Source organism: Rhododendron vialii, chromosome 8a, assembly GCF_030253575.1.
Source record: "Rhododendron vialii isolate Sample 1 chromosome 8a, ASM3025357v1".
Lineage (NCBI taxonomy): Eukaryota > Viridiplantae > Streptophyta > Magnoliopsida > Ericales > Ericaceae > Rhododendron > Rhododendron vialii.
This window is the reverse complement of record NC_080564.1, coordinates 24,807,544-24,825,329: the sequence shown is the minus strand read 5'-3', so window position 1 is coordinate 24,825,329 and position 17,786 is coordinate 24,807,544. Positions and strand designations below refer to the sequence as shown.

General features: G+C 39.0%; 2 protein-coding genes across 3 annotated transcripts; one reads left to right on the top strand and one right to left on the bottom strand.

Moving 5' to 3' along the window:
• Window positions 1-1,060: 1,060 nt before the first annotated feature.
• On the top strand, window positions 1,061-7,920 carry LOC131336511 (uncharacterized). The gene is made up of 5 exons (XM_058372384.1): window positions 1,061-1,213; window positions 3,090-3,245; window positions 3,355-3,464; window positions 7,406-7,548; window positions 7,665-7,920. Exons 2-5 carry the CDS (start codon window positions 3,104-3,106, stop codon window positions 7,705-7,707), a joined length of 438 nt encoding a protein of 145 aa, XP_058228367.1. The 5' UTR covers window positions 1,061-1,213; window positions 3,090-3,103; the 3' UTR covers window positions 7,708-7,920.
• A 1,127-nt stretch (window positions 7,921-9,047) lies between these two features.
• On the bottom strand, window positions 9,048-14,158 carry LOC131336510 (galactoside 2-alpha-L-fucosyltransferase-like). 2 transcript variants are annotated; one of them, XM_058372382.1, is made up of 2 exons: window positions 13,509-14,158; window positions 9,048-10,658 (listed from the first exon to the last, which is right to left on the bottom strand). In XM_058372382.1, the coding sequence occupies exons 1-2, from the start codon at window positions 13,747-13,749 to the stop codon at window positions 9,214-9,216; spliced, it is 1,686 nt and encodes a 561-aa protein (XP_058228365.1). In that variant the 5' UTR covers window positions 13,750-14,158; the 3' UTR covers window positions 9,048-9,213. The 2 variants fall into 2 exon arrangements, with proteins under 2 accessions (XP_058228365.1, XP_058228366.1); XM_058372383.1 differs by having other exon boundaries at window positions 9,048-10,652; window positions 13,509-14,041.
• Between the last annotated feature and the right edge of the window lie 3,628 nt (window positions 14,159-17,786).

Here is a 17,786-nt window from a genome sequence, read left to right as displayed (position 1 = left end):
ATACTGATGAGGTGAAGAGGATGTCTGGTCTTTTTCTTTTTTACTTTTTTATTGGCAGAGTGTGGTGGTACCGTGGTACGAGAGAGGGAAGCATGGTGGGTAGAGAGAGGATGCGTGCTCAATCTTAAAGAGAAGTTACAAAAAAAGCTTTTTTGTAATAGTGGTGCTACGCCTACCACTCTATTTCACCGCTCAACGTCTCATCGTTTGTTTTGGCAATCAATGATTCGGGCCATTCAAAACACTTTTGGATGGTGAAATTGAGAGCGTTGGGGGAGCGGTAAAAGTTGAGCGGTGGGCGTAGACTTCCACTGTTGTGCCCATTTATTAGTTTACCAGACATAAAAATCCTAGTGTTAAAAACTCACAACTTTCACACTATTAACCTCTTTCGCTGCTTCCCGCTGAAGAACCTCTTTCGGAATGAATCCCTAACTATAGATTGGAACAAGACTTATTCATCTTAGTATCCCTTCAAATAGGCCACGCATGCAATAAAGTTTCAAATCCCCCGAATATTCAAGCCGGAATCGTTGTGCATCAATTCTGGACCGAACTGATGTCTGCTATACTTGAAATTCCCGACCGGCCCGAACCGATTTCATCCCTAGTTGAAACGTTTTCACAAATGCTTTGGTCAGGAGATCAAAATCTCAACCGACATTCCTCAACTGTAAGTGTTTGTACAGAGTCTAAAGACTAAACATTGTGCTGGTGTAAAAAAAATGTTGAGGGCTAGTCTAGAACATTCAACCGGACATTTATTGTGCAAGCATCTTTCTTCTTGACTACGCGAGCTTACTCCCAATGTTAGACGTAAATTATATTTAATATGTTTACCAATTTGCAAACTCTAATAATGGGCCAAAAACTGGAGGCCCTAGGCGATGCCCTAGAGGGCTTATGCCAGGGCTGGATTTTAGTAGTGGGTTCCTGAGTCCGTTAACAAAGTTTGGGATGACAGGGGGTGGCAGTGGTATCTCAGAGATTCGAGGGTGTGACTGTGATATTTAAAGTATATTGAGGGGGTGTGACTGTAATTCAACCATGTAGTGGCCGTGTTTCTTACACAGATGATAAATTCTCTCTACACACCCCATTGTTTCTGCTAGCGAGCCCACCATCTGCCTTTTCTAATTAGCGGACGTCAAAGCCCTCGCGGCCGTGGTACTGTGTCTCAATTTCTTGCCGGAATCGCATAACCGAGTCAAAGGTAAATACCCAACTCAATGATCTCGTCACCAGTTCCAAACTCTGCCCTTTCTTCGCTCTAGTTTCTTTATGGGTGACACTGATGCTTTTCTTATTTGTGTCCTGTGACTGATTTCTGCTTCTGGGTTTATTTTTTCGAACCCATAGATTAGTATATGTGTGTACGTAAAAACATGGGTTTGCTCGATGTCTGGCTCTGTTTGAACTCAGTGGTATTAGTTCTTAAAAAGGCTATAATTATAGAAATTGATAGCCAGTTAGGTTGTTCCGAGAAAAAATTCCGACTGCTGAATGGATTGTGTATTGGACATGGTTTTGTTCATCTATTCTTTTAAGATTGCTTGGGATGCTTTGGCCGGATAGAATTCCTAGAATGAAGTGTGGCCAACGAAACAAAAGGTTTGGAATCGGCCATCGGTCAACATTTGGATAACGTAGTGAAAACTTTGATACTGATTGGACTTCTGTTCAGTGTCATCACATTTGTGGTGGCTGGTTTTGCTGCATTTCTGTCGAACTCTTGTTTCCTTTCTTTTGGAGTTCACACAACATTTTATTTGGATTTCTCTGCAAGCACCATTATCTATTGTGTTTGTACATCCTGAAATAAGAGTTTGAAGTAGCAGTATTTAGTGAATAGCTCTCTTTCGACTGTTGTGATTCATTTCAAACAATTTTTGTAACTCATCATTATATTAGCATTAGCATTAGCTGTTGTCATAAGTTTCCTGTAAGTGTCCATTTCCTGGCAAACTCAACTGTGAAATTCCGCCTATTCTATCCTTTGTAGTTAATTGATGTTTGTCAAGTCGCCCAACTTGGCTGCATTTTGTTGTCTTGGGAACTTTCATATATTTGCTTAAGCTTGTTGTGCAGTTCCTAAGAACTGAACTGGAATCATGAATTTAGGTTAGACAATTGGGGATGTGAACATTTAAATTCTTCAACTTAAAATCCCTTCTTTCGCTCTAAGATTTAGTAGATGAATTTTTTGGGGAACCAGATCCCGGGAAAGTGGAAAGGAGAAAGAGGAGAAACAATCATGTTAAGTCTCTTATACTACTTGTTTAGTATATGTACCTTGCTTTCATAAAGATTGTGCGTTTTACTTTGTTTTCTTCATTTTATTCATCCCTACAACCACTAGAATCTTGTATTCTGTAGGTTCTCATATGCGATGTAATGACAAACCCCCTTCCCCAAATGGGCCTGACACTTAATATGTCTCGTTTTTTAGCTTCAAAAATTCATGCACCTTCATATTCATTAGCCTTAAGTTTCTTAAAAATTGGACAACATATAGAAAATGGAAAAAAGAAAAGTTCTTAACTTTTTTTCCAAAGGGCCTCCCACACCTTGTGAATTTTTTACCTTTCTTCGTTACGGCTCTCAGTTATAATTGTGTGTTGTGGAGAAATAATTGAATATCCTACTTGGTCTGAAGTTGGAATCATATCAGGTTAAGAATATTGTTCTTTTGTCTATTATGAATGTATGGTTTGGCATTAATTTAACTACTTTTGGTTTGCAGGGTGTTTTAATTCGTATTGTACACTTGTGTGTGCCCCTTTATGTTAATGAGAGACATGTAGATCTTAGCATGTTTAATTATGTTATTTGTTATGAATTATGGAATCCCAAATTTGGTTTTTAGATTTTGCTTGCAAAGATTTCCATAGTTCCTCTTTATATGTGAATTTACCTTGTGTCCGAAACATTTCCGTTTCCAAGTTGACCAAACAGTACTTTCAGAATCAAGTTTTTGGGAATGCACTCAAGTAAACATTGCTTTATCGTAAAAGTATCCATTATGCATGTGACGGTTGTTGCCTTAATTTGTGTTATGTTGAATAGGTCTCCATATTTCTGTTACGCAGAAGTCTGAAAAGTCATGGGTAAGGACGCCAAAGCAAAGGAGTCAGGAGGGAAGGGCAAGGGAAAACAGGCAGCGGGTGCAAGTGATGATAGTGCTTCAAAGGGTAAGGGAAAAGCTGCAAAGGCAGATGGGCTTGGCACCTGCACATATGTCAAAGGTTGTTTCTTCCCCTTATTCTGTTTCCCGGAGCTTCAATGCTTTTTTTAACTACAATTGATCCAGTTTGTTTAGTGTCCTAATTGTCCATATTTTTTATTTGTTTGTAGCAAGGCATATCTTATGCGAGAAACAAGGGAAGATTAATGAAGCCTACAAGAAGTTGCAAGATGGCTGGCTTAGTAATGGAGACAAGGTTCCACCAGCTGAGTTTGCCAAAGTGATTTCCTCTTACATTATCCCTTGTTTTTGGATGATTTATTAGTTTTGAACTCAATTAGTGTCAAATTTGTAAGTAGTGGAGATTAAGTTTGGGCCGGTTGGAATTGCTGGTTTGAAAACTTAGGGAATAACTCGACTCTTTTGTTTTTGCCATGGACGTGTGATCATTCAAGTGTCTCAATTACCCCGCTCAATGAACCTGATTCATTCATATTTTGTCATTTCTATTGAGGCATCCAAGGTGTTCATCAATTCAAATTAGCCTTTTCTTTTCTTAACATTCATTTCACATTACTACTTCAACGTTTTTAAGCCTTCTGAAATGTCCTAAATAAAGATGATCTCTTAAAAGTCGGAGTAGAATAGTGTTACAGTTGTTAAATAACCACCTTAAGAAATGTTGGTCATTCAAACAAACTAACCCTGATTATGTGCATGAATGGTTGTCTCCTCCATTTGTTATATTGAAGAGAATGTTAAGTCAAGATCGGTTTTCCATGGTCTTGAAAATTTATGAGGTGAGTATGAGGAGTGGGAAGAGTACCTGAGGTTGCACTCTGGGATTATGGCGGGCACTACAAATGTAGAGACCCGTATTTTCAGAAATTATTTAAAAGTTTTATTAATGTTGGAATATTGAATAAATGTGGAATCTTTTTGGGTTTATATGATTTGGGGTTAATGTGGGAAGATTGTTAGTTGAGGGATGTAAGTGTAATTTATGTTTGTGCTAGTATATATATGGGTGTGTGAGAGTGTAGGGGATTAAAATCCCAAATCTCTTCTCTCTCTACTCTCCCTATCTCTCCCTCTCTCTCGGCTCGGCTCCTCTCCCCCTCTCTCATTCCACCACCCAAATTCACACCCCAAACTCAAAACCCTTGAGTATCAATCTTCCATTTGCCTTCTATTCGCGTTATCGGGCTCGTATCTCGGAGGGTTGAGCTTGGGGAGGCGTATTTCAATTCGTTCAAGCTTGCGGAGCTATTGCTCGTTTGATCTCACATTGGAACTTCTAAACTTAGGGATTTCTTGCTCATTCTATGTGTTTATGAGTGATTTATGTGCTTAATCGTGCCATGGATCGTTGTGTTTTGTTGTTGAGCTTGCCCTTGAAAATTTACAGAAAATCTACTCGAACTGATCTGTGGTATCGATACCGTTGCGTCTGGAACATTTTTAAGCCCTCTGGTATCGATACCATTTTGACTGGTATCGATACCAATTGTTTAGGGACAGTTTTGCAGCTTTTGTTCTAAACTTCATTGTTTGGACCCCCGATCATTACTGACACCTCTTAAACATCATTAAACCATCTCCAAACTTGATTGCTCGACCTCCAATGACTTATTGATTGTTCTCATTCCCGAGACACTCGTTAAACATAAACTTAGTATCGTCGTAAATGGAAGGTGTACCGTAAGGTTGTTTAGGAGTACCGTAGGCTATGCGAGGTGTTGTAATGAGTATAATCAGTAGGAGAGAGCCTGTCTAGTGATCCGAAAGGTAGCATAGTAATTCGAGTCCTCATGATTCGTCTCGTTAATCTTTCTAAATTTCTTTGGTCCTCGTTCCATGAGTTCTAAGTATCGATACTGGTGGGTAGTATGTCATAGAGTTGCCATGGGTTGGTACGTTACTTAGGGTATTGAGATATACGTAGGGGGAAAGGCGTTTATTTATTTAATAGTCAATGCTATGATATGGTTGATTGTTTGAAATACTTTGAATTGTGATTGATCAATCGATATGTGATTATGACGAGGCTTGACACTACGGGTATCACCACTCGGTGGTGAGATGACCGGGCTGGATATTACGGGTATCACCACTCGGGGGTGAGATGACCGGGCTGGACACTATGGGTATTACCTTTCGATAAAACAACGGAAATGGTGAGATGACTGGGCTGAAACTGAACAGGTATCACCATGGACATTCGGTGAGATGACTGAACCACGCGCGATACATGTGAAAGTAGAGATTGATGATATGTGGATTAATGTGCGAATATTGAGAAATGGATATGTGGTTGATTTTTATAAAGATTTTGGAAAGATGATTTTTATTGAAAATCCTCCGGTATTCTTGAGCGAATCAACGGACTCCGGTATTCAAGCTCGAATCAACGGAGCTTGACCCGTATGGGTTTTGTATTTCTCTAAATTATTTGCAATCAAAGAAATAGAAGTTTTATGGAAACAGAGTTTGATAAACGTCAATGGGAAGTCGAGAAAGATTGAGGTATTAGTATGAGGAGTAATGGAATGGTCGAGTATCTATTGTAGATTTATTTAGATTGAAGCAAGTTTATTTAGAAATATCTATAAGATGCCAAGAACGCTATAGTCGTGGTCTGTTTGTTCATTGCGGTGACCCTTTGTTCCTCATGATCGCCTATTGAAATTCATCAACTCTTGGTGCATAATTCAACACATTTTCATATAGCTTGTGTAAAGTTTCTCTACTGGGCTAGTATAGTTCAACCTATTATCATTTTCAGATACCTCTCAAGGTCATTGGCATGGAGTGCTTGCAGTGTATGTCTGACATCTTCATTTTGAAAGCTAATATGGAAGAATTACTTTGATACCTCTGTGAAACTCTTTTGGAAGATGTAGTTGAAATTTTCGATACAGTCTCTTAACTTGGAGATCATTAACTTGGAGATCATGTAATCTCTAAAATGACTCTCTTTTGACTAATCTCTAAAAATTTGGGGCCGGAGTGCCATAATTGTAAACTTTTATACTTGATCGTACTCTCGATAGTTTAAGAAATGTCTTTTGGGGTAATACTTGTATTATTGTGCGGATTCCATTTATCGAAAGCTATTATTATTTATGTTAAAAACCGAGGACGTGACAACAAAGGCTCGAGACCCCCGGAGGTGGAGGAGAGAGCTTAAGGCTGCCAGAGAGAGAGAGAGAGTGGAGAATACGTGCGTTAAGTGAGTATGCAAAGTCTCGTCGTTAATGAGGCGTCACTTCTCTTTATATAGGAGCCTTGGAGGAGGGGCAAGCCAGCCTGTGGCCTCTCCCTCATTAATTTGCAACGGGGTATGGGCTAAAGTGGTTTCTCTTTAGGTCTCATTATCAGAACTGGTGTTATGTATCACACGTGGAACTCTTAGGCATGGTTTGGGTGAAATATGGAGGCCTGGATCATGTGGCAGGTGGTAGGTATGATATAGGCTCCCAGATGTGAGCTGGTCAGCCGGATGTTGCGAAGGCGCGGTTGTTTCAGATGTCGGGTGACGTAGGTGAGCCCTTCTCTCTATGGCGTCAAGGTGGAGCTCCTCTCATGAAGGTGAGCCTTGACATTTCCTTTACTATAGCCTCCAAGCCCCATGCCTCCTTTAGCTTAGGTCCCTAGCAAGTTACCCAGGCCCTGTTCCCAACTTGGGGTGTTGTGAAGAGTCACCAAGTGCTATGTTTAGGGGATTCCACGGAGGAGGTCCCTATATAGGGGTCCATGAAGCCTAGGGTGCTTGCATGGGGCAAGAGTCATGATTCCAGAGGAGCTCCCATGTCTTACCGCGGGATATTGGGTTTGCTGGTAGGTGCCACTTGGTGGTTCTCTTCTGGATACCCACATGAGGTATCCATTGGACATCGATATTAAGGGTGTATGGGATACGTGTTCGTCGTTTTTTAGTTGGGCATTCACTTACACATCATACTTTAAGTATTCAGGTTTAGTTGTTAATTAATGTAAAATCATCTCCTTATAGTATTCATGAAATGCTCTATGGCCTTCCACGAACACAATTTACCATAGAGAATAGAAAAAGGAAAGAAAAAAAAGTGTCCTTGATATGAGAAATAAATGAGTCGGGCAATTGCCACATGAATCTTGTGTAACATAGGTCAAGTGTGTGAGGAACATTTAAGAAGCCTTTAAGCTTGACCTCTGTGTTGCTTTCTGTCTTTTTTCCAGATAGCAGCAGAATATTCAGAGTGTCCATCAGGGAAGAAGGGTGGTGACCTGGGTTGGTTTCCGCGAGGGAAGATGGCTGGACCATTTCAGGAGGTTGCCTTCAACACACCTGTTGGAGTTACTAGTGCACCATTTAAATCAACGTATGGTATTTTAATCCTTATATTTGTTCCACATTCCTACTGCCCGTTTGTTTTAGCTTTTTCTTATGTTGTTCATGTCGATCCAATTGACTTTGTTATGGCTTTTTATGGTACAGACATGGATACCACATCATCTTGAGCGAGGGAAGGAAGAATTGATAGAACCTGGCTGTGAAATTTAGTCTGTGTTGGATTATTGGCCGTGAATCGAAGTAAACGTGGTGCATTTTGTTTCTGAGACTTGGCTTGACTGTGTCATGATATTTTGAACATAATCGACTCGATGATGGTTCATCTTTTTATGATGTTGACTTGATAAAGCTCCCTTTAGTCATTGTTATGAAATGTTATATAGTTCATCTGTTGAGTTGAGTCTTTGCTGTCCTCCACTTGTTTTCAAAATCTCTTCATGATCTATCATCTTTTGCTTTCAATTAAAAAAAAAAATGGCTTGTCATAGATTCAACTAACTGGCCCTTAAATTTCTACAAAATTGACAAGAAAAAGGAGCAGGAAGCAAGTGTACCAAGGATAGAGATAAGAGAGCTCTTAGTTTTTTCTTTTTCTTCTCTCTTCTTCCGAATCGAGACGATCCTCTCTCTCTCTCTCTCTCTCTCTCTCTCTCTCTCTCTCTCTCTCTCTCTCTCTCTCTCTCTCTCTCTCTCTCTCTCTCTCTCTCCCCACACCCACACACACTCTATGGGGAGAGTAGTCTCTTCTCTTGGGTTCTTCATGGACAAGATGGTTGCTGACCTGAGTACTCATTGTGTGCCTATCATTAGCATATAACTGGAATTTGGTTGTCATAAGAGGATAAACCTCTGTATTTTCTTGTCAATAGGGGAATGCCATGCACATACAATAAGCACAAGCCTAAAGGCAAGAAGGCTTCCGGACTCCTATCAGTATAAAGAAAAGCTCAAGCCAAAAGGCAAGAAGGCTTCTGGACTTATATCAGCATAAAGAAAAGCTTGAGTCTGTCTGAGAAATAGGTGAGGAAAGGGATTGCCCTCTATGGATTTCCAAGTGAGGAATATGATTGGTAAATTCTTGCTATTAGTAGTTTGTTTGGTATAAATAATGGTGTCAGCTGTAGATGCAAGTCCAGCCAAATCCACTGTCATTCATCCTATCCTCCTAACAGAAAGCACCAGAAATTGAAATTCCTATTGCGATAACCTCAAATTCAAGATTATTTTGGCCATATGTAGCGTTACTGGGTTAGTAAGTGAAATTACAACACCAAGCTGAACGTAGCTCCGTATGCTCAAAGCTTAGACACTCTCCATTGGGCACTTTTAAGCCCCTCTCCATGCCACTAGGCTGAAGGTCTGTTGGCCTAAAATTCAAGATCATGGTGCATAGTTTTCGTAGAGTTATAGGATGCCAAGACCTTAATCCAGCTGGTTTTAAGATCAAAACTAACAAGCTCTAAACTATGGTTAAGTTTGGTCAGCTTCCTCACCTGCAAATCTCAACCAAGAGCAGATCACAAGGCAAGCTCAAATACCCCCTCATCATACAGCAGAACAAAAATGATGAAAATACAAATCCATGAGTTTTCTTATCCTACTTTTACCAAAATACTACAAGAACTCATCACATCCGATTGTCGTGCCGAGAAGAAATAAAATTATCGTACAACATGCATGGTTATGATTCATTCTAATGATCAACCAGCTTAAGACCCCAACTCATGTCCTCACAATGTCTCACATGAGGAACAAGTGCACCAGTGTCAACCCCAATCTTCTTCTTACAATCAAAAAAGGGAGGGGCATGGAAACAAGGCTCCATTGACAAGGCTCGTTGACATGGCGGATCAGGAGCTGTCGAATTCTCAGGCTTGTAGAGGATCCATGGTTTCAACCCTCCAAGACCCTGAGCCACATACCCAAAAGTAGACCATGAGCTCGTGACCAACTTATCAGTCATGCTAAGAAGATACATTTCTGCCCATGCCTTCACGTTATGCATCTGTTTTTCAGTCTGTTGATACTCCTCATGACTCGGCTGGTAAATTCCTATAATGTCCCCAGTCGTCGTTGGATATTCCCAGTACATATCCCGGATTTTCTCAAAATATCCCGAGCTCAATGACGTCATCAGTACAGCTTTACTCTTCTGCTTTCCGGCTGTGCCGATAATATGTTTTTGTCGGTTGATTTTGGGTAGCAGATTTTCGTTCAAGGTACAAGCGAGGATTTGATCTAAAACATGCTGAAATGGGCCCACACCCGTATCGAAGACTCTGATCTGAATGCCTATTTTTTCATCCGCTTTTGCTAAATATGCTTGGTAGTACCTGGTAACAAGGCCCCACACTTGATTTGTTGGGTGGAAGAGGTAGCGACCCAAGAAGTGGAAAACCGTTTGCTTTTCCGGGAAGAGGTTTCTCAGTTCCTCCTCGAAAGAAGGGATTAAGAAGAGGGATGGGACAAAGTAGTTATCCGTTTTCATAACCAACCAGGGCACTCTATTGAGAAAAGATTGATCTTGGTCACAGAAGAAAAGCTTATCGTGATCGCCATAATCATGGACCAGATGGAGATAAACAAAGGGGAGAGTCGAGTCTGCTAAACTATTATTCTTTAGCATATTCCCATAACAGTGAACTGATTTCTGATCAAAATGACTGAACTGAGAAGTAAGAGGGAAATCTGTGGGGAGTAACCACGAGACATCTGGAAACGGTTCGCAGAAGAGATCAGTGATATCTACTCCACGGTCAACAAGTAGGACCCGGTTGGTAAGGAGAGAATAAAGAAACGCCGAAGCTAGGGTTAGTATCCTATTCCCCAAACCACTGAAGGATATCCACACAACATAGTTACAATCAGATGGACCCGTTTGTTTTCCAGACGCAAGTAGCTCTATGGTTTTGTTGTAGGGTTCTGTATGGGGTCCGCAGCGTTTGTGGAGAGTTTCGTAGCTTCGTAAACGGGAGATAAGGTAAGGGGAAGGGTTGTGGGTTAGTGCCTTGCTGTATAACACTGATTGGTACCTACTAAGACAAGATCTCTCATCGAATCCATTGGTAAGAAGGCCACCAAGTAATTCATCTCCGGGCACCTTGACATCATGGGGAGAATCATCTTCTGAACCTACAACTAACATTAAGAGGAAAAAGATTATTATAAACACAGTATAGATTTTTTTTTTAAATTTTACTTGCATCATTTTAAGGAAATTAGTATGTAAACACGGAAGATCATGATAGATCTGTACTCAGTCTAAAAACTTCAGTAAGTTTGAAAGGGGAAGGAAAGCTTATATGAAATTGTGAGACTGATAACATCATAATCCATAGAACGTGTGTCCTGAAGTTCTTTGTAACCTTGTCTGTAAGGAATAAAAAAAACTTTTCCGTTAACCATAAGTTTCATATCACTTTTTCAGTCTTGATGTGAGCCGCAAATTAGCGAGATCCACAAGACATATAGACAATGTTGGACAGCTCCAACTCATTATATCCCACACCAGTTTTGAAACTGAACAATTTGCGACTTCATAATCTGAAATTATGTCAAGAGTAGCACAAACAAATAATATATAATAGAATGTCCCCCAAAAAATACATAAAATGAGGCACCAAGAGGAAAAGAAACTCGTCAAACCTATCTTCCAGAGATTCGAACCTTCAGTTCATAAAACCCTTAGGTTCCATTAAAGGAGGAAATACCATTAGAAACAAGTAAACAACACAACAACGGGAAAGATCTAAATATCCCTCAGGACCCGCGGAATTCATTCAACCTAACTGTACAGCTCGTAGCGTAAATGTGAATGTTCCTCAGTAAGCACAACCATACATAAAGTAGTGAGATGGTCAGCAAGAGAAGGATTAACGCCTAATGTAATTCGTATATATTGATCCTAACGATAATTTGTAGTTCTGTTTTCTAGGGTTCAAAGAGCCCATGAAAATGTGAGAAACCCTAGTTGGTAGGAGGGCTATGGTTTCGGTATCCCTTCCTCCTCCTCCACCCCCTTCTCGACTTCCCTTTGTGGATTCAAGACCCCCTATAAGTTCAGAGTGGTTTTCCCCCTATGATAATACACACTGCAGCGTAGTTCTTACTCCTCTATTCTCCTTGTGGATTCAGGACCCCTAGTGGATCCTAGGGTTTGATCCTGTATTGTCTCTCCCTTTCTATCCCTCAGTCTTCCACCCGATGTACTCAAAGTACGTACTAAAAATTACAGACTGCAGTTTGTATTTTTTTTCATGTAATTCTTTTGGCTACACTGTATAAACAAGAAGCAACTTCCATATCAGTGACCCAATGAACATGGGACATTCTAAACTACAAAAAAATCTATAGATGTTTTAAGATCTTATATACTTGCTAAGATGGGATTCAAGCTAAATTTTACTTCAACAAACCTCAGGATATTTTGCCAAGGAGCAATACTTGTGATGGTTGATATTGATACCAAAAACGAAAGAAGGAAGATGTTACAACTCAACCTAACATATAAGATATGTACACCAAAGAGGATAGCATTAACAATCATGATCATGCCAACTTCTATTCTCAGCAAGTTTCATAGATTATTTCCCTCACTCTTACTGTTTAAATGGTTTATGAAAATTAGCAGCAGAACTATTTTTCGAGTTTGGGAATTACCAAAGACTATTAACAAAGTTGTTAGGTGACCCTCGAGGGAATTCAGAAATTAACTATGGACAAGTACAAGATGACACGAAGGATATAGTTTTTAGCCCACCAATGTAATTGGAATAATAATGAGCACAAATCTTGACTGAAGTGGGAGCTCAGGTAGGGGGCAGCTTCCTCAAAGAAATAAGGTGTCACGTAACCTCCGGCTTTTGATCAAGATCCTCTCATGTGATATGAGATGCAAAATGGGATCCGTCACGACCCCACTAGAGGATCCAAAAACTAGGTTATTCGGACATCGGTAAGACCATAAGAGCTTGATCAAATCGTATTGGAATATTAGAAAGGGCATGACAATTATGTTTCATTCAGGTAGGTGGATACTGATATTTGATCAACCTGATTTTTTGCATAGCCGATGAACATTTTAAAGTCTACAAAATGTTCATCGGCTCGAATCGTCAAGTATAATCTCGGTGGGTCCCATTGTGCTCCACATCAGGGTCACATGGGAGATCCATGCTCTGATGCGCTGTGGCTTTGGTTTCTTTGCAAGCCGGAAAAGAAGCTACAAATCATTTGTAGAGGATGTATGCAGTGATTTTCATTGGGAAAATATTTTTTTTCCTCTTCTGAGAGAAAAGACATTCTCAGAAATGAAAAAACATGATTTCTGCCATAAATAACAATAAACGTTATTTTACCTATCACAGAAACCAATGCAGCATTTGTGAAGAAACCCAAAAAAAAATTAAAATTTTAAAAATACTGCATCAGTGAAGAAACCCATAAAAAATTAAAATACTGCATTGGCGAAGAAACCCAGGAAAAATTAAAATACTCCAGTCTTTATATATAACCAAACTAAGGACCCAGGAAAATACTCCAGTCTTTATATATAACCAAACTAAGGGCCTGTTTGGGAGCCTAATTATTTTTGTATTTTTTATTTTGGATTGTGGTTAAAATAAATTATGAATCTGGTAGAGTGTTTATGTGCAGAATAGATTTTGCAACAAAGTAGTGTTTGGGAGGATAATGCTCCTCCAGGCTGATTCTCATATTATGCCTCCAAAGTCTCCAAAGTGTAGTTTTCAAAATGCATTATGAGAGAATCCATTCTCACAATGCAGCTCCCAAACGGAAAATGTTGGACAATGCATAATCACAATGCATAAACAGGCTCCCAACCAATCGAGAATGATGCTGAAGACATTACTAAAATCACTGAAAACATCCTCTTTTTTTATATATATACAATGATTTAAAGACATTCTTAAAATCCCTGAAATTGATTGCGATAAAAAAATAAAAAATCAAATTTGAAAGTAGTACCTTGTAGTTGAGGTTTTACTTGAAGAACCCTAGCTTCGGCACCTGACCAAATACTCTCAGAAGGAAGGTCCTCCAGGATCACAGAGACTGAAAAGACAACCGAGAGAAGCATCAAGCAAGCAACTAAAATCCCCATAGACTTCATCGGATTCAACCCACATTTAGTCTCCGGAGCCCGGGAAACGGCGCCGTTTCCCTGATCCCTGAGTTGATCATCGGAATTTCTATTTAACCTCCTCATATCTAAATCAAATTCCCATCTGGGTTTTGCATAAAACCGTTTGAAAAGGAAAGTACCCAAATGGGTAGTTGTTTTGGAGTGGGAAAATGGTGGGGGTTGGGTTCAGTTCAGAAGCTGTAGAAGAAGTGAGGTTTTTCTTGGGTTTGGTCGGAATTGTATACCCCTACTAATCAATGAATAAAATTTTCCTTTGAATAAAATAAGCGATATTTTAATGAAATAGAACGGAATGTTTGGAATTAGGAACGAATATAGTTGCAAAGACGAAATTTTTACATTACTACTTTTCTGGTAGAATGGTTCCATTGTCGGTGAAGAGAAGACTACTCATTGGATTCCAAGCTTGGTGACCCTACACCGAAGCAGCAGAATCCTCTGTGCCTGTGCCGAAAAACAAACCCCTGTATCTATGTGTCGATGATGGCCATTGAATTTGAAATATAGATGCTGTGTTTGAATGAATTTTTGAGAAATTTTTTGTAAGATTAATGATTGGAAGTAGGGGTAATAAGTAGCGAGACAAATGAGGATAATGATTAGAGATATGAGTAATAAATAAATAGTAATGATTGAAAATATGGGTAATGAGTATTTTTTTAGTTAAAATTTTTTTTTCAAAAAAAAAATGAAAAGAAAAAAAAAAACACAATCGAATGACGGGAAAACTTCTCGTCACAGAAACACACAAATTTTCAGAACAGAGAAGATCGGACTCTTACACCAACAGTGGTGGGGTTTACGATTGGACTGGTATTGGTCTGGTCGTGGACTAGGCCTCGTATATTGGTCTGGAACTTGCAGTGCAACTTGGGCTGAACTAACCCAAACAACCTGAGCCCAGCCCATCTCATTGTAATCGAAGATGTCTTCTTAAAACTTGGTAAAAATTATAAAGTAGTAGTATTAATCATCTTTAAAAAGTCAAATGAAAGTGTTTAAATATTTAGAAACATACTAGTTCACATATAAAATCGAAAATATTTTTTAAAATATCAACTCTAACTCTAAAACATGCAGTAGCGCACGTCTTCTTAAAAAGTTAAAGAGTTAAAATTCTCAAATTTAAAAGAATTAAGGGATAGATGGAGTAATTTTTTTCTTAACTAGAAAAAACTTTGGGGAATTTTTAGGATGGCCCTAAAAAGTAGGTTTGGACTTAATTTAGTCCTAACAAAAATATTCCTTCTTTATTTCAGTCCTTTTTCTTGACTTTCATGCATTTTTACTATTTTGCCCATTCTTCTTAACTTTTTGTATACATGTCCATTTTTAGTAAAATTTATATTTTTAGAATCAACTTTTGACTCATATTATTTTAGACAAAAATATCCTTGGCTGAACTGATTATGAGAATTGTCAATTCTCATAGCCAGTTAACATAATATTTCGGACAAAAATGTCTCCGCCAATTCATATAGCGCAAGTTAACATATTATTTTAGACCAAAATACCCTTGACCTATGGCTATGAGAACTAAGGTTATGAGAGCTATATTTTTAGAATCAATTCCTGAATCATATTATTTCGGACAAAAATTCCCTTGACTATGTGAACTGCCAAGTCTCATAGTAAGTTCTATGAGAACTGCTCAATTCTCATAGAGAACTGGCTATGTGAACTGATTATGTAAACTGTCAATTCTCATAGTCAGTTCTATGAGAATTGGCTATGAGAAGTGACTATTTTCATAGAGAACTAGCTTTGTGAACTAGTTATGAGAATTTGCTATGTGAACTGAAAAATACACAGTTCACAATTTTACCATATACTAAAATGCACAGTTCTCATAAAAAATATATAATTCTCATAGAAAATATACGGTTCTAATAGATAGTTCTCATAAAAAATATGCAGTTCTCATAGAAAATACACACATGAACAAAAATAAAAAGTAATCAAAACCAAACATAGTTATAAATGTTTTCACCACCATGTCTTAAAAAAATAATCAAAGAAAAAAAGTAATAGTTCACATAGGAAATAAATTGATTTAGAATTGAATTTTTAACTGCCAAGTCTCAGTTAATTCTATGAAAACTGCTCAATTCTCATAGAGAACTGGCTATGTGAACTGAGTTATGAGAACTGGCTATGTGAACTGCCAATTCTCATAGTCAGTTCTATGAGAACTGTCAGTTTTCATAGTCAATTATATGAAAATTGACTATGAGAACTGGACTATGTGAACTGATTATGTAAAATAGTTCTCATAGACAATTCTCATAGAAAATACACAATTCTCATAGAAAAAAATACAGTTCTGGTAGAAAATATATAGTTCTAGTAGAAAAAATAGAAAATATACAGTTCTTATAGAAAAAAAATACACAAAAATATAGTCAGTTCACATAACTCCAATACACACCGTTCACATATGCCACCACACAATTCACATGGCCAACACAGACTAAAAATGCATAGTTCACCTAAATTCGCTGACAAAATCCACTACTTTATTTTTATAATCCAGAAAATCCACTATTTAACTAACACAAACATCAAATTAAGTAACAAGAAAGGTTAAAATATCTAAGCCGAACCTTTTAAGTAAACTATTGAGATCAATTGGTAACTTTGGACCCAAACATCATTACTCTCTCTTTCCCTATGCCGTCATCGTCTTCTTCTTCTTCTTGTTAACTTTTTATTTTTTTGCAAAATTCTAGAGATAGAGAAATGGTAAAGGGAATTGGCGGTGGGCAAAAACTTCACTCCGACATCACTCAGCTCATCAATCAGTTGGAGTGCCACTACTTGGCCCCGATAACAAATGACATAGCGCCGTCGCCGAAATGACCCAGACATCCGCGCCCATTGCAATGGCACTCTGCCACCGCAGATGGCGTCGACGGTGGAATCAATAACGTAATAGAGGAATCAATGATCGATCCCCCTTAATTCACACAACCTCACCACCCGTTGCCGTGAATCGACTGCCGCTTGTGAAAAAACCTGCTTCCGTTAACAATGATCAATAATCGGTCCCCTTAAAATACATAGTTCTTATAGAAAATACACAATTCTCATTAACAGTTCTCATGGACAATACATAGTTCTCATAGAAAATATACAGTTCTCATAGACAGTTCTCACAGAAAAATACACAGTTCTCATAAACAATACTTATGAATAATACACAATTCTCAGTGTCTCAAAAAAATACACAATTCTTATTAAAAAAATATACACAATTTACATATACAATTCACATTTTCCATGTCAACTAAAAGGAGAATATTAGTCAGTGATTTTTGAAACTTTCTATAAGAATTAGTAACAGAGTACCTTTATTTGCTTTGTTTCATTGGACCGAGGGTAATTCTCGATCTGAAATAAGCCTTGGGACATCTCTCCACTATACTGTTCATCCTACAAAAAGGCAACCAGTGGCTCCCAAACTTAGCAGCCTCCATGAAAGCAAACACAGTTAAAGCCGACCCACCGTCGTCCGACACATAAACCGACAGCTTCTTGGCCAGATAATCTTACGCAATCACTGACAGAGCGAATTGTGTATGATGGTTGTGCGATGTGGCTGGCTTTGAGCGGTGCGACTTCGTGATTGTCGCCGTTGCGATCGTTGACGAAATCCTGAAAATCGATCTCGAATTCTAGGAGAAGGCCTCCTTCAGGTTATTGGAATCGGACTCCATGTCGCCGTCGTCGCCGTCGATGATGATGGTGGTATGACTCGGCTAGGTTTGAGTGGTGCGAGTTCGCGATTGTCGCTGTTGCGATCGTCAACGAAATCCTGAAAATCGATCTCGAAATACTCTCTTCTTGGGAGAAATGCTAATCGGCAGAAAAAGTTGAAGAAGCGTGAAGAAAAGAGTGAACAGCACGTCGCCGTTGCCGTCGTTGACGCCTGGACTTGCTGCTGCTCTGGCTGTCGACGACGGTGATCTGGGGGAGCTCGGTGAGGGAGAGAGAGGACATGTCGGGAGAAGAGAGAGAAATAGAGAGAGGGAGATGTCGATTTGGTACATATGGGGGTAAAAAAGTCACCCGGAACGTAGCTGAGCCTGTACAGGTTCGGG